Raw genomic sequence first — 14,011 nt, 5'->3', positions numbered from 1 at the left:
TATAGAACAGAGTATATATTCTCTGGTTCAATTCAATCGGCAAGTGATTAACCGTAATCATAACCCATCAGCCATTCCTGATGAGCCAGGGTTAACGCCTTGATCATTTACCGAAAAATCAAATGCTTCTTATAAAAGTAAATCATTTTTTTTTATTATTTTGTACAAACATAATAGGAAATAAGTTATTCATTGTAATTCGGTTTAGCCAAAGCTGTTCGGTTGGGCTAAGAGATACCTTGCAGTGGCTAATTAAGCTCATTAATTATTATTTTCATTTGTTCCAGCTCACCATTAACTCCCTTCACTCATCTCATATGCTAAACATTTAGTTTAGTTTATTCGGTGGTTCATTATACTATAGTTCGAAAATTCTTCTATGAAAATACCTCAGGTTCTGACCAAACATATGATTGGAACAATTACCACCAACATATAAAAATAAGTAGTATAAAATGCACACAAAGCTTAAGTTTTGCTACATTTTCAAGTTTGATAGAATCTGAATACAAACTACATGCGACATGGGAGAAGAGGAGAACAAAGAAACAAAATTACAAGCACAGTCTGCGGGCTCTGTTCCCACACAAGAGCTTTCCCTTTTCCTCAAAGGAAAGGAACCGGAGAATGCAGACACTTCAAGTTCAAGCAGTGTTAGAAAAGAGCACTGCGTGATCCATGTTCCTAAAGACCAGGCAACTTCTCAACTTGATCAAAGTAAGTCTCTCAGATCAATTTTATTTTAGAGAAAAAATTTCCTTATTATTATTAGAAACCTTAATTTATCGCTTGTGTTTACAGAATAGAGGTCCCTCCTCCTTTTTTTTCTTCACTAAAACTTCAATTTTATCTTGTTTAACTATGTTCCTATTATCTACTTTTGTTTGCACACATGTTTTCTTCAATGCTACTATTCTATTTATTCAACCAGTAATGTGTTTTCTTATTGAGGTTGCAGTTCCTGCTGCTAGAACGGATACACAGGATTCAGTTAGCAGAGGTTGGTTTCCCAAAATATGTGTATTTAGTCATTGAATATTTAAGACATGAGTAACTTATATTTTTCAATCAGATACTGTGCTTGCAAAAGTTGAAGCAGAGAAAAGATTGGCTTTAATCAAAGCATGGGAAGAAAGTGAGAAGACAAAAGTAGATAACAGGTAAGAATAAGATACCATCTAACACTTTTGTTAACTGATTTTTCTTCCACAAATTGTATGTGTTATTTTGTAGTCCAAGAATAATTGATCTAATGTCAAGATTTTGATTTATGCGAGACTGTCATACAGGGCATATAAGATGCATTCTGCTGTTGGAATGTGGGAGAATAGTAAGAAAGCATCTGTGGAGGCAAAAATAAAAATAAATGAGGTCATAATAGTATTCAATTAATGCATCAATTTTACTGGTTGTTTTTTTATGACCCCAAATGTTACATGAAAACTTTTTGTATTTAACAGGAAAAGTTAGAAAGAAAGAAGGCTGAGTATGTTGAAAAAATGCAGAATAAAATTGCTGAAATTCATCGATCAGCAGAAGAGAAAAGGGCAATAGTTGAAGCTCAAAGAGGAGAAGAATTCGTCGAGGTAGAGGAGACCGCTTCAAAGTTTCGTACCCATGGGTATCCATCAAGGAAACTTCTTGCATGCTTCAACAGAATTTCCATCTCATTTAAGTAATAATATTTTTTTCTTAGTTATTAATTTTGTTTAAATTGTCGTTATTCCATTAATAAGACGGGAAAAGGAAAGTAATATATTTGATTCCATAAAAAGACCAAACTCTCACTGGCTTGGTTTTGTGTTGTTATACTTCTAAACTTTGCTTTGGTGTGTTGTTTCATCCCAAATATTTATTTGTAATAAATGACAGCCAATGAAATTTGCATATACAAAAATTTACATTACTTTTAAAATTAATAAAAAAAATTAAATTATATATCTAAATACATGCACTTTATTTTAATGAATAAGCAAACTACAATAATAATATAAGTTTTTTTTATATATATACAAACGTCATTCGGTTTAATAAAATCAAATAGAGGCAGATCTACATAAAAAATATAAAGTGAAGTAAATGTCTTCACTCTTTAAATATTTTTTGATTAAAGTTTTACATAATATAATGTCCCCTCCTGCCTTCATACTGCATGCATTGGAACTTATCCTCATAATAAATTTATTGATTACAAAAGTAAAATTCTATAGTAAATTGTGATCAAGTATAATAATAATAAGATTTTTTTTTATTTCACATAACTTTTCGAAAACTACACAATGACATCTCATTTAATATATTTTATCTCCCACAAACATAATTTAAATTTGCAACAATAGTTCTATAATTACAAGAGCATTTAAACCCAAAGCTCCTGAGTTTTTTATGAACCAACACCATGAGCTGTAGTGCATGTCATCGATCTCTTGGTCTAATTTTTTTACAGTTAGTCTCTAAGCCAATGATTTTTTCAACAACAAAATAAGTACTTTAAGACTTTCTGTAAGAAGGAACGCTATTATCCATTGTTGTTTGTGCGCATTGATGGAGAGAAAACTACTGTCATTATTTGTTATTGTTGTATAGTTGAAAAATACGAAAAGAAATTAAATAACATCGTTAACATAGATAAAACATGTCAATCGATGACATATGCTACAATTCATGGTATTGGTTCGGAAAGAACTCATGAACTTCTGAGTTTAAATGCTCTTGTGATTGTGGAGCTATTGTTGCAGATTCAAATTATATTTGTGGGAGATAAAATATGTCAAATGAAGTGTCACTACGTAGATCTCCAAAAGTTATGTGAAATAAAAAAAATCATTTGATTTGGATACCCGAGTTAAAAATTATGGCCTTATGAAGTTTTACGATAACGACATTGCTTACGTGGTGCTGATGTGGCATCAGTCCTATCAGGATTATTGACGAGACTAGTTCCGTCACTATCGTTAACATGTTTGACTGCATTAGTTTCGAAAAATTTATCTAATCAATTTTTTTTTATAAATATCTAATCAACTTTAACTAAATAATTCTTCTGCCAAAAGTCCCAAAAAAATGCTTTTGTCTCACTTTTTAACATGCCAGTCTCGTAAACTATTGTGGGTCCGAATGATAAATAACGATTAAAATCAATCCAATTATATCGATTTTGTAGATAATTTTTTTAATAACTTTTTAAGTATATGACTTGCCTCAGTAATCTGAGATAATTGATTTCAAACCCGTAGCCCCTCTTGTATAGCTCGGCAACTCTATCCCAACAACAAATTTGTACCGCAAGAGTTGCATTATGATATTATAACTATGTATTTTGAGAAATACATAGTTTTAATATTAATTTTTTTTATGTCAGCTAACAAACTTTTGATAAAAGAGAAAAAATAAATTTAATATTATAATTATGGATTTGTGTTTTCTAAAGTTACTTTAGATAATTTTATCTAATGTTCACCAAACTGACGTCGTTTGGGACGAAAATCATGGTGTTTTTGAAATATTAATTTATTTCAGGGTTATAATAGTCTTTATCATTCTAATTTTTTAATTTTTCAACCTCAAAACAACGTCGTTTTGATGAACATTAGACAAAGATGTCTAAAGTAACATTAGATACTTTTTTTTCCATATAATTATTTACTCCCCCAAATAAATCGTTATAATACCGTTAAAAATAGAGTGTACCTGCGGGAGCCACGCATTTGAATGGGATTTCCAAACCTAAGCATTGCTCCTAGTTTATAATAGAAGTATATCATCTTCCAAAAGTTCCAATCAACAGACTCTTGGTCAAAGGCAATCCGAACTTGGTCAAAGGATTTCCTGTCTCATATACATTTCCCCTCATAATTAGAGTCCTATAATTAGACGAGGATAATCCAATATGCGATGAAACTTGTGTGTTTGCATTATTTGTCAACAATTAACTGAATGCACCTTCTCCACCCATTTCATCCTTTTCATTTTTTGTACCTTTTATTTCGCACTTGACAACATCTACAAGAGACGCTGGAGGATCATAGAATCGATCTCATTTTCGTCGTAAAGTGTTAAAGATAGAGAGAAAGAACTCCCTTGGGTGTTTTAGCTGAACCCTCTTGCGTGTGCTGGCTTTGTATTCCAACACAAGTTAATTCTGTTGTCGATTTGATTTTGACTTAGCTATTGCCACACGAGCAGAGGAAAAAAAAAACAAAGAAAAAATAAAATGTCGTTCAGCGGGACCCAACAGAAATGCAAGGCTTGCGATAAGACTGTTCACATCATCGAACAATTATCTGCTGATGGTGTTAATTATCACAAGAACTGCTTCAAATGTAGTCATTGCAATGGCCAGCTTGCCGTACGTCCCCTTCATCATGCATCTAATTAATTACTTTCTGCTTTTACATATTTATTTATTTTTGCTTATGTTCGAAAATTCATAAATTTTTATATTATTTAATAATTCAAGGACTAAGATTTGAATATTTACCAAACGGTGGTAGCTCGGTTGGCGCATGGGAACTAAGCAGGTGGGGATGAGAGCATGTGTTCTAATTTCTCCCGTACCACCTTTGGGAGGGGTTTAAAGCCTTAATCCTGGATCCGCCCCGAATCAGATTAGTTGCGAAGTAATGAATCAATTGGAATATTTCCAAAAAAAATAATTCAAGGACTAAGGAGAAACCGTACCATCTAAGCAACAATATTAAACAAAAATCATGGAGTCAGAAACCTAATTAAAGCCTTTCTATCTTATGGTGTTTACATTACAGATGAGCAACTACTCATCTATGGAAGGAGTTTTGTATTGCAAGCCTCATTTTGAACAACTTTACAAGGAAGCTGGCACCTTCAACAAGAAAATGCAGTCATGTAAGACCCCTTTTTTGGTTGTTTCTATTTAAAATTATAAGTACTAGCTAGTTATTGTGTACTAATCATAATCTTGTTTCATAATTTTCAATCAGCTGGAAAGCCTCCGAACGAGCTGGTATGTATTCAACCTTTTGTTTGCTTGAGTAATTTTTGTCAAAAAAAAAATCATTAGTTTGTATATGTCTTTCAACTCGTGTTCACAATTTACGTTGTTTTCTGTTGTTTACAGTCTAGGGCACCAAGCAAACTCTCTGCATTCTTCTCTGGGACTCAAGAGAAATGTACATCATGCAAGAAAACCGTATATCCATTGGAAAAGGTTTGAGTAATTCACATTGTTTATGATCCATGCTTTCTGGGGGACCCTTTGTTAATTTATGAATTCTGTTTATGACAGTTGACAGTGGAGGGTGAGTTTTACCACAAATCATGCTTTAGGTGTACACATGGAGGATGCTTCCTCACCCCTTCATCCTATGCTGCTCTTGATGGATTCCTTTATTGCAAGCCACACTTCTCTCAATTGTTCAAGGAGAAAGGTAGCTATAGTTATCTCTCCAAGACAGCTTCATTGAAGAAAAATGTAACGCAACAAGCTGAGGAGAAATCTGAGCCTACATCAGATACAGAGGCACCAAAGGAAGAAGAACAAGAAGAAGAAGAGGCTGCTGCTGTCATCACGCAAGACCAGTAGTTGATGGAACAATTGTGCAAAGGGGGCTTCACTTGTGTCTGTGTATGATTTCTTTTTGGACCGTTGGCTTCATCAAACCCCATTTTGTTCTTGATTGATTTGGGTGGTGACTAAAGGCTTTATGTTATTTGGCAAGATTCCTGCGAAAGTGCTATTATGTGATTCATTTGTAAACAAACATTGATGGTAGATTATAAATAAGCGTCCTGTTTTTGGGGGGCATGTAGTGATGTACATGCCTTTTCAAGCCAAAGTTATGTACGCCCCAGTCATTTCAAATGTACTTCATTCTTTCTTTGTTTCAATCTCATTTTTTATTTTTTTTTGGTAAGCATTTCAATCTCATTTTATTTGTTGCAAACGTAGGACTCAGGAAAGGGTAATGATATTTTATCACAATATTTGAAGAGATAAGATATTGTTACTATTAATTATAGTTATTATTAATTTCATTATCACTTTATTTCACCGTTAGATCAATATAATTGATCTAATGGTTATATTTATTTTCACCTTTATAAGATTATGATTCCTCATATTTAATGTGAAAGCATTAAATATGGAGAAATATAACCATATAGTGGCGGATTCAAAAAATATTATTTATGTCTGCACATTTAGTGATGGGGTTGGGGGCAGCGCCTTCAAATTTTTTTTAAAGAAAATTTTCAATGCATTAAAAATAAAAAATAAAAATAAAAAAAAACTTCAATTTGACATAAAAAATTATTTCCAACACTTTTTTTTTTTTAATCAAGCTGATTTGTTGTATGACATCATAAAATATCTAATAAAATATATAGCATCCCATTCTATCCCACCGTGTTCCCTTCATTTTCATTCCATCCCTCATTATATATTCAAGCAAAGCCTAATCTAACCAACATCATGCTTTATTACTATGTTTAAAAAAAAATTTCAGGGATTTATGTTCGCACTTGCGACCATAGGTGACCAAACAGGTTCGCCATTGTAACCATACAAAGGTGAAAATAAATATAAAGTATTAAACATAGAGAGAAGAAAAAAGGTTTTTAGAAAGTTAAATCATAACCGTTGGATTAACATAATCAATATAACAGTGAAACAAAGTGGTAGTGACATTGGATCAACTTAATATGAATTATTTTTTATTATATTATTTGTTGTGTTATCAAGCACAATTCTCATTCTCGGAATAAAAATAGAACAAATCATCAAACATATTTTTTTTTCCTCAAAAGCTGTTCTAGGGCACAGAAATAGAAACAGTATCAGAGAATATAATGATTATCATGCACACCCCATTTGTTAGTAACATATTCTATCTCATGTTTGAAATGATTTTGTATAATTTAATTAATTTTTTTAACTTGCATTTTCATTAGGGCTTTAAGTCTTAATTTTATTTCTTTTTTAAATAACTAAAACGATTTATTAATTAAGTTAATCTTTAAAAAGGCAAAAAAATTGGACCGGAAGCCACGTCACCATGTGCGGGATAATCCTCTTCTCACTACTCGCTAGTCGTTTATCCAAAACCAAATTCACAGATTCTGTGTAAAATTATTATGAACTTTTGATGATAATAATATTATTAATAATCGATTGCAAATTGAAATTGTGAGAAAAATGGGGTTTGTTGCTCTCACTAGTAAATCCTTCTTCACCAGCAGAACCCAGCTTCCTTGGTTTTCATCAGAGAGAAGAAGAAGAAGACCAACATCGAGAACCCTTTATCTGAATCAAAGACCCAAGTTCGTTGCCTCACGTTCACAGGAAGAAGAAGAAGAAGAAGAACCCATTCAACTCAACAGCTACGACCAGATGGAACTCAAGTTCGGTCGCTTACTTGGAGAGGACCCAAAACTCACCCTTGCCAAGGTTCATCTCTTCTCTTTTCTTCCTTACTTCAACTTATGCATTATTCAACCTTGTATTAATCACTTCATTCAATATCACTATACACTTGTTGTTTGTTTTAGATAATGGGAAGAAAGGCCAATCCTGATGCTTCTTATCTTGATATTGAGAAAGCCTTTTATAATAAGAAGGGTAAGAAGGGTAAATTTGTAGAAGTTGAAGAAGTTCCATTTGAAGGTTCTAAGGAAAAGAAGTTATCAAATAAATTGGATGACGTGGGTTTGGTGCGACCTGTGATGAAAGGAGCAAAATTTAAACCTGAACCTGATGATAACAAAGTTGCATTGGAGATTAAGAAACCTGGCCAAGCTGAAAGTAAGACAGGGAATGTTAAAAAGAGTAGTGTTCGTAATGTTATTCTGAGAAAGCCATTTGTGTATAAAGAGGATGATGATGAAGACATGTCCTCGAGGTTCAGAATAAGACCGAATTTGTCTCTACAAATGCGGAATGAGCAAGCAAAGGAGAAGTTTAGTGATATGATACTATTGAGGAAGCCTGAACCATCAATTGCCAAGGATGATGATACGAACCAAGAGCCTTCTTCTCATTTGGATGACCAAAGGAACAATGATAATGAGTTAAAGATGAGGGGAGAAGAGCCGCGTGATGAAATTGGTAACTTGACCTTGTTGGAACAGCCACGCAAACCAAGTGGCAGAAAAGGAGATGAGCAGCTTGGGGATGCCAAAGTCATAGTCCCAAATGATGTAGGTTCTAATCGTCATTGCAATATAGAATTTTGTAATGTAAGGCTAGGGTTTAAATGATTTCATGCTTGATTAATTAGGTTTCGGAGCAACATGATCAGAGACATCTAGAGTTCCATCAGAAGCCGACTGATTTAAGTCAACTGTCTGATTTAAATTCAGTTGATTCTGGAGTGGAGTTGTCTGGGGAAGCTGCACTACAGGGAAAGCCGAAAAGGTATATGAAAATAGTTTTACGGTTGTATGATTCAGTTTGTGGTTGCAATTCCAGTTACATTTCATTACTTAAATGTATTTTTGTTATAGATTAGATCAATATGTGGAACAAACTTCAAAAATTGTTGGAGAAGAGACTTCTTTCCGTAATCCTGAAGGTCACAGGAACAACGAGGAATTAGGGAATCTTGTTTTTATGTCAGATTTTCAGGTCAGATTATATGGATTGTATGAGTTATTTATCTATTGCCCTAAACTTCGTGTTAACCTTTGCGGTCTTTAATTTTGTAGGAAGGCGGAGATGCTGATTGGACCAGGGCAGAAGAGTTGAGTAAGACTGGAGATAGAGAAGATGTGGAACTAGTAAGCTGTAGTACCAAAGGTTTCATTGTAAGTACTTAGAAAGCAGTATGGGGAACTTTAATTTGTAAATAAAAAATCATTTTCTTAGTCACCGATGACTTTTTCTTCGTCTATATCTTCTGAACTGGATTCAACCATTTCACAGGTTTCTTTTGGTTCCTTATTAGGATTTCTGCCATACCGTAATCTTACTTCCAAGTGGAAGTTCTTAGCTTTTGAGTCATGGTTAAAACAGAAGGGCTTGGATCCGCCAATGTACAAGCAAAATTTAGGCACTATTACAAGTGATGATGCTGAAAATAAGAATTTTTCTCCTAATTTTCCTCCAAATCTGAAGATTGATAATACAGTTGAAGAGAAAATTTCACCAGATATGAAATTGGAAGATCTGCTAAGGATTTATGACCAAGAGAAAATCAAGTTCTTATCATCATTTATTGGGCAGGTTTGGTATTCAAAACATAAATACACTGTCCAAATATATTCCTGAAGTTATATTGGAACAGGTGAAACTTGAATGTTATCATGCTTAATATTAATATAATAATAATATGTTTTGCAGAAAATTAAAGCAAATGTGTTATTGGCAGACAGAAAATTGAGAAAGCTCATATTGTCAGTGAAACCAAAAGAGAAGGAAGAACTAGTTGAGAAGAAGAGAAATCTTATGGTAGATGCTTTAGTAACAATAACCATTCTTGAATTAGCATGGAGCATGTGTTGTAGATTGAATGCAAAAACCAAGTGGCCTTCAGATTCGTTTTTTGTTTCTCATGGCAGGCTAGACTTCAAGTCGGGGATATAGTGAAATGCTGCATCCAGAAGATAAGTTACTTTGGAATTTTTGTTGAGGTATATAAAGCATTTGATGTTAGTAATATGGATTTCAGTTTTACAAACATATTTAGCTAAGCGCCCGCATACCCTTTCATGGAATTGGGTTCGGAGAGGTGACAGAAAATTCTAAATATTGTCCTGTTATTAATGTAGGTTGAAGGAGTTTCTGCGCTAATTCATCAGTCAGAATTATCATGGGATGCCACTTTGAACCCAACATCATATTTTAAGATTGGTCAGGTATCTTCCTCCTTGACAGTGTGACAATAAAGTGGAGAATCATTTTCAACGACTAAATAAATAATAAGGATGCAAGCCACGAACAATTTGTTTACCTTTTTTATTATTTGTTTTGCTTATATGACTTTGCCATCCATTTTCAGTACTTTTAATATGGATGGAATCAATTGAGTACCAATGATAATAGATTCTTTTATATATTACTTCTTTGTATTTATTTTTAAGCTTACTTTTTGGTCCAGGTTATAGAGGCAAAAGTTCAACAATTAAACTTTGCTCTTGACCGCATATTTTTATCATTGAAGGAGGTCATGGTAATTTATCTATTAGTTATTTCCTCTTTCAAGTGTTTCCTTTAATTTGGGAGAAATTATGGAGATTATTTTAGCAAAGTCTACTTAGACTAAGCAGTGTTTATACACTTACTGATTTAACAAATCATTACCTTCCTATGGCAGCCTGATCCATTGACGGATTCCTTAGAGTCTGTAGTTGGGGATCATGACCCCTTAGATGGGAGATTGGAAGCAGCTCAAGCAGATGCAGAGGTAATCTTTGATAAGAATCTTGGGATACACCACCCCAAAAGCTAGCTCAAAGGGTGGGAGTGCCCAAGACCTTATAAACTCCACATTAGTTGCACATACAACCAATGTGGGACTATATATCTCAACACGCCCCTTCACACGAGAGCCCATTGGGCTTGAAGAGTGGACAATGCAACAGGCCCAGCCTACCTGTGCTAAGAAACGCCACAAGAGAAAGTGGGGGGCGGCGAGGCTCTGATACCATGATAAGAATCTTGGGATACACCACCCCAAAAGCTAGCTCAAAGGGTGGGAGTGCCCAAGGCCTTATAAACTCCACATTAGTTGCACATACAACCAATGTGGGACTATATATCTCAACAATCTTTATATAAGGAAGCAGAAGTCACTTTAAATAATAAATAATTTTTATCAACATATACCTTTTGTAATGATTTAATAACTGCATGGCTGTTGGATCTGTTTATTGTCCTGTTGATTTCATGGTTTGACACGACTAATCATGAAATTATGCTCATTTTCGGACAGTGGTCTGAAGTGGAATGCCTTATCAAAGAATTGCAAAAGGTTGAGGGAATCCAGTCTGTTTCAAAGGGCGGTTTTTTCAGAAGCCCCGGTTTAGCTCCAACTTTTCAGGTATGCATACATATATTCAAACCTCTGCATAATTTAATGAATCTTGTAATGTGGATTTTCATTTTATTATTTGCTTGATGCTGTCCTATAGAATCTTCATTTCTTTTATTTTCATTTGAAAGCCCTGGTTTAGCTCATTATTTATTCTGTCAGAACATGCCATCAAGTTAGCAATGATGTGCATTATGGATTCTGCATATGGTTTGTGAAAGATCGAGGTTCAAATTAATCAACTGTCCTATAGAATCTTCTTATGGTTTTCTTATATTTTTTTAGTCGAAAATGTAATAATGCTGACCTACTACTCGACTAGAAAATCGTTTGTGTCCAAAATTCCTGTTTGGGTTCCCCTTTTTTCATTTTCCTTTGATTATGTGATTACTTGTTCTTGTTTTGAGCAGCCACTTCCAGTTTATTAGATACAAGTCCTTAAAATTTAAATTTGGCAAATACACGACCAACTCTTAGTTCTCTGAAACCTCATATGTTCATAAATAACAGTATGAGAGAAGCTATTTAATGCTTGGTTATTGTTCTAGTATGGATCTTACCAGCTTTGTTTTTGTTTATCATTTGTTTCCAAGTATCAGTTTGATATTTGTTAGCAAACTCGAGTTCTTGATTTATCTGCATGCAAACCTAACATTGTTCCAGGTTTATATGGCATCCATGTTCGAGAATCAGTACAAGTTGCTTGCTCGATCTGGAAACAGAATACAAGAGGTAATGGTATAGATTCTGTTTTAACTTCTTGGTAAACAGATTTGGCTGTATCATTCAAAAAATGTCTTCCCTCCCACTAGTAGTCCTTTTTTTAATCATGGGAGATGATTTTTCTCAAGTTGTTTATATATTTACTTTTTAACATTGCTTTGGGACATGACATTTTCCTTCAGAATCTAGAATTTTCGAACTCCCCTGCAATTTACTCTGCTGTACTATTTTAACAGTTTGCAAACAGTTGCTTGTGAATACGGTTTTGGATTATAGATTGCAAATCATGGTTTGACCCAATTGAAAAATAACTTTTAATCACTTCCACTCAGAACAATGGTTTGAGACCCAAAATCATGTTCAAGCACAACCCAACTATGGTTTTGCCAAACAAAGGTTCACTTATTATGTGTATGCTTTTTGGTGGTCTACTTTTTTCTTCTCGTCTCCTTGTTCTTCTAAATGCAGGTGGATGACTGATGGAATTCACATATTTTCATACAAATCCATGTACAATCTAACCCTAATCAATGAATAATCATCTTGGGCAGGTGATAGTTCAAACTTCTTTAGATAAAGAAAGGATGAAATCAGCTATTATGACTTGTGCGAACAAAGTGGAATAGTCGTGGATTGTGGCTGTAAGCCTGTTGTTGCTTGATTTTTGGCGATTGTACAATCTTTCGGGGAGTGCAGGCTGCAATCGAAGGAGCATTTCAAGTTAATTATTCAAGAGATTCGTGGGGAGGATCAAAATTTTCTTTCCTGTAAAGTCTTCGTAGGGGGAGCTGTGGTTACATATTTTGAATCTTTCCCTTGGTTAAAGTGGTGCCATTTTTTTTTTAATTTTTTAATTTTTTGTTTTACCGCTACCATACAAAATTCTTAGACAACTATTGCATGTAGTAACTCTTTTTGGTAATTTCCATATTCAAAATTAAGGCTAAAAGCTCAAAATTAATAAGAAAACGAGTTCATGTGGTTGTTTTGAGCTTAATTTGCTGTCAGCTTACAAGAAAGTTCGAACATGACGACCAAAACTTAAAAATTTGTATCTAACGCATCATAATTTAAATTTATCTCATCTCAAAATATAAAAATGAACACTGCAGTTGGTTCTTAACAAAGTTTCAGACACCAACCATAAGACCACGTCATTACTTGCAAAAACGTATTGATTTACCAATAGTTTATTTAGACGTAGACTCTATTCAAATTAAAAAAATTACTATGTCAAAAATATTTAAATTTTTACATTGTTCTTTTGAAAAAAATATTTTTGTTTTTGCTGTAGACAGAATTTTTTTACTACAGTCACACGAAAGTAAGTGGGCTTCACAATTTTTTTTTCTTTTCACTTTACAATAACAAGATTCACTCGTTTATGTAAATATGACGGAAAAAAAAAATTCTACACCAAAAACAAATATTAACGTTTCTGGTACTCTGGTGAAAGAAATCACATATCAGGAAGTAGTTCAAATTCCCTAGGAAATCTTTGCAGATAGATTTTGTTCCGGGTTTATACATCAGGGTATCAATAGTCAAGGAGAAGAGTTGATAGAACTCGGATGGGGTTTTACCCGGAAGGGAAGCCGGCCAAAATACTATAACCCAAAGTGGGCCCTACCACGATTACATGATGGGTTTCTATAACTACCCACGTTCACAATAACCACCTATGGAAGGGTTATATATACCAAAGACCATAACTAACAGAAGGGACCATACAATAATCATACTAATGTTCATACAGAACATTTGGCGCCGTCTGTGGGAATAGGTAAAAAGATTCCTACGCATTTTCTTGAGTCATGGCAAGCAATTACCATGATGAGGGAGCGGAAGACGACGGAGGATACCTAGGAGAGGAAGATTCTTTCTGATCCAGTGGAAGGAGTCGGTCTCTGAACACCATTGGGGAAGTTTTGATTCAGTTAGTGGAGGATATCAGGAATAGGCAACATCTAGAATGAGGGCAAAGGAGACGTGGAGCAGAGGAAAGGCATTCTGTAGAGAATGAGCAGCAATCACCCAACAGAAGAGGAGATTCTTTGTCTCCTCTTCCTAGCTATATTCCTTTATCACCTCCAACGGTGGGGGGAAATAGAAGAAATGAAGGGAGGAGAGGACAACTTTGTCAAGAGTCAAGGGGTTCTCCAGAAAGGGGAGGCTATCAAGGCGGAGGACGAGGAGCAAATCCGCGGATAGGAGAAAGGATACCTGAGGATTATGCCTGGAGAACGGGCCGCGCTAGGCAATATCAAAATAGAGAAGATGAACAG

At 34.3% G+C, this 14,011-nt stretch overlaps 3 protein-coding genes across 3 annotated transcripts; all 3 read left to right on the top strand.

Annotated features, from left to right (window-relative positions):
• The first annotated feature begins 524 nt into the window (after positions 1 to 524).
• LOC133316083 (remorin 1.4-like) lies at positions 525 to 1,679 on the top strand. The gene is made up of 5 exons (XM_061517782.1): positions 525 to 717; positions 959 to 1,000; positions 1,073 to 1,160; positions 1,290 to 1,371; positions 1,461 to 1,679. Exons 1-5 carry the CDS (start codon positions 525 to 527, stop codon positions 1,677 to 1,679), a joined length of 624 nt encoding a protein of 207 aa, XP_061373766.1.
• A 2,534-nt stretch (positions 1,680 to 4,213) lies between these two features.
• LOC133316069 (LIM domain-containing protein WLIM2b-like) lies at positions 4,214 to 5,560 on the top strand. Its single transcript, XM_061517768.1, has 4 exons — positions 4,214 to 4,348; positions 4,764 to 4,880; positions 5,096 to 5,185; positions 5,264 to 5,560. Exons 1-4 carry the CDS (start codon positions 4,214 to 4,216, stop codon positions 5,558 to 5,560), a joined length of 639 nt encoding a protein of 212 aa, XP_061373752.1.
• Positions 5,561 to 7,131: 1,571 nt separating this feature from the next.
• Positions 7,132 to 12,696, top strand: LOC133316061 (uncharacterized). Its single transcript, XM_061517760.1, has 14 exons — positions 7,132 to 7,423; positions 7,525 to 8,172; positions 8,253 to 8,389; positions 8,479 to 8,599; positions 8,680 to 8,778; positions 8,897 to 9,196; positions 9,314 to 9,421; positions 9,532 to 9,603; positions 9,742 to 9,828; positions 10,071 to 10,142; positions 10,287 to 10,376; positions 10,905 to 11,012; positions 11,667 to 11,735; positions 12,278 to 12,696. The coding sequence occupies exons 1-14, from the start codon at positions 7,172 to 7,174 to the stop codon at positions 12,350 to 12,352; spliced, it is 2,238 nt and encodes a 745-aa protein (XP_061373744.1). The 5' UTR covers positions 7,132 to 7,171; the 3' UTR covers positions 12,353 to 12,696.
• Positions 12,697 to 14,011: the final 1,315 nt, after the last annotated feature.

This window comes from Gastrolobium bilobum, unplaced genomic scaffold (genome assembly GCF_033153095.1).
Source record: "Gastrolobium bilobum isolate Gb01-03AN ecotype WA unplaced genomic scaffold, APGP_CSIRO_Gbil_v1 utg7104, whole genome shotgun sequence".
Classification (NCBI taxonomy): domain Eukaryota; kingdom Viridiplantae; phylum Streptophyta; class Magnoliopsida; order Fabales; family Fabaceae; genus Gastrolobium; species Gastrolobium bilobum.
The sequence above is the reverse complement of the archived record's forward strand: the minus strand, read 5'-3'. Positions and strand labels throughout refer to the sequence as shown.

Excerpts from the sequence above, each read along its gene's own strand:
- LOC133316083 (XM_061517782.1), top strand. The coding sequence starts at position 525 with ATGGGAGAAGAGGAGAACAAAGAAACAAAATTACAAGCACAGTCTGCG. Across the intron at positions 1,001-1,072 it reads ACAGGATTCAGTTAGCAGAG|ATACTGTGCTTGCAAAAGTT; the intron begins GTTGGTTTCCCA and ends TTTTTCAATCAG. Across the intron at positions 1,372-1,460 it reads CAAAAATAAAAATAAATGAG|GAAAAGTTAGAAAGAAAGAA; the intron begins GTCATAATAGTA and ends TGTATTTAACAG.
- LOC133316069 (XM_061517768.1), top strand. The coding sequence starts at position 4,214 with ATGTCGTTCAGCGGGACCCAACAGAAATGCAAGGCTTGCGATAAGACT. Across the intron at positions 4,881-5,095 it reads CATGTAAGACCCCTTTTTTG|TCTAGGGCACCAAGCAAACT; the intron begins GTTGTTTCTATT and ends TGTTGTTTACAG. Across the intron at positions 5,186-5,263 it reads CCGTATATCCATTGGAAAAG|TTGACAGTGGAGGGTGAGTT; the intron begins GTTTGAGTAATT and ends TGTTTATGACAG.
- LOC133316061 (XM_061517760.1), top strand. The coding sequence starts at position 7,172 with ATGGGGTTTGTTGCTCTCACTAGTAAATCCTTCTTCACCAGCAGAACC. Across the intron at positions 9,829-10,070 it reads CATATTTTAAGATTGGTCAG|GTTATAGAGGCAAAAGTTCA; the intron begins GTATCTTCCTCC and ends TTTTTGGTCCAG. Across the intron at positions 10,143-10,286 it reads TATCATTGAAGGAGGTCATG|CCTGATCCATTGACGGATTC; the intron begins GTAATTTATCTA and ends TTCCTATGGCAG.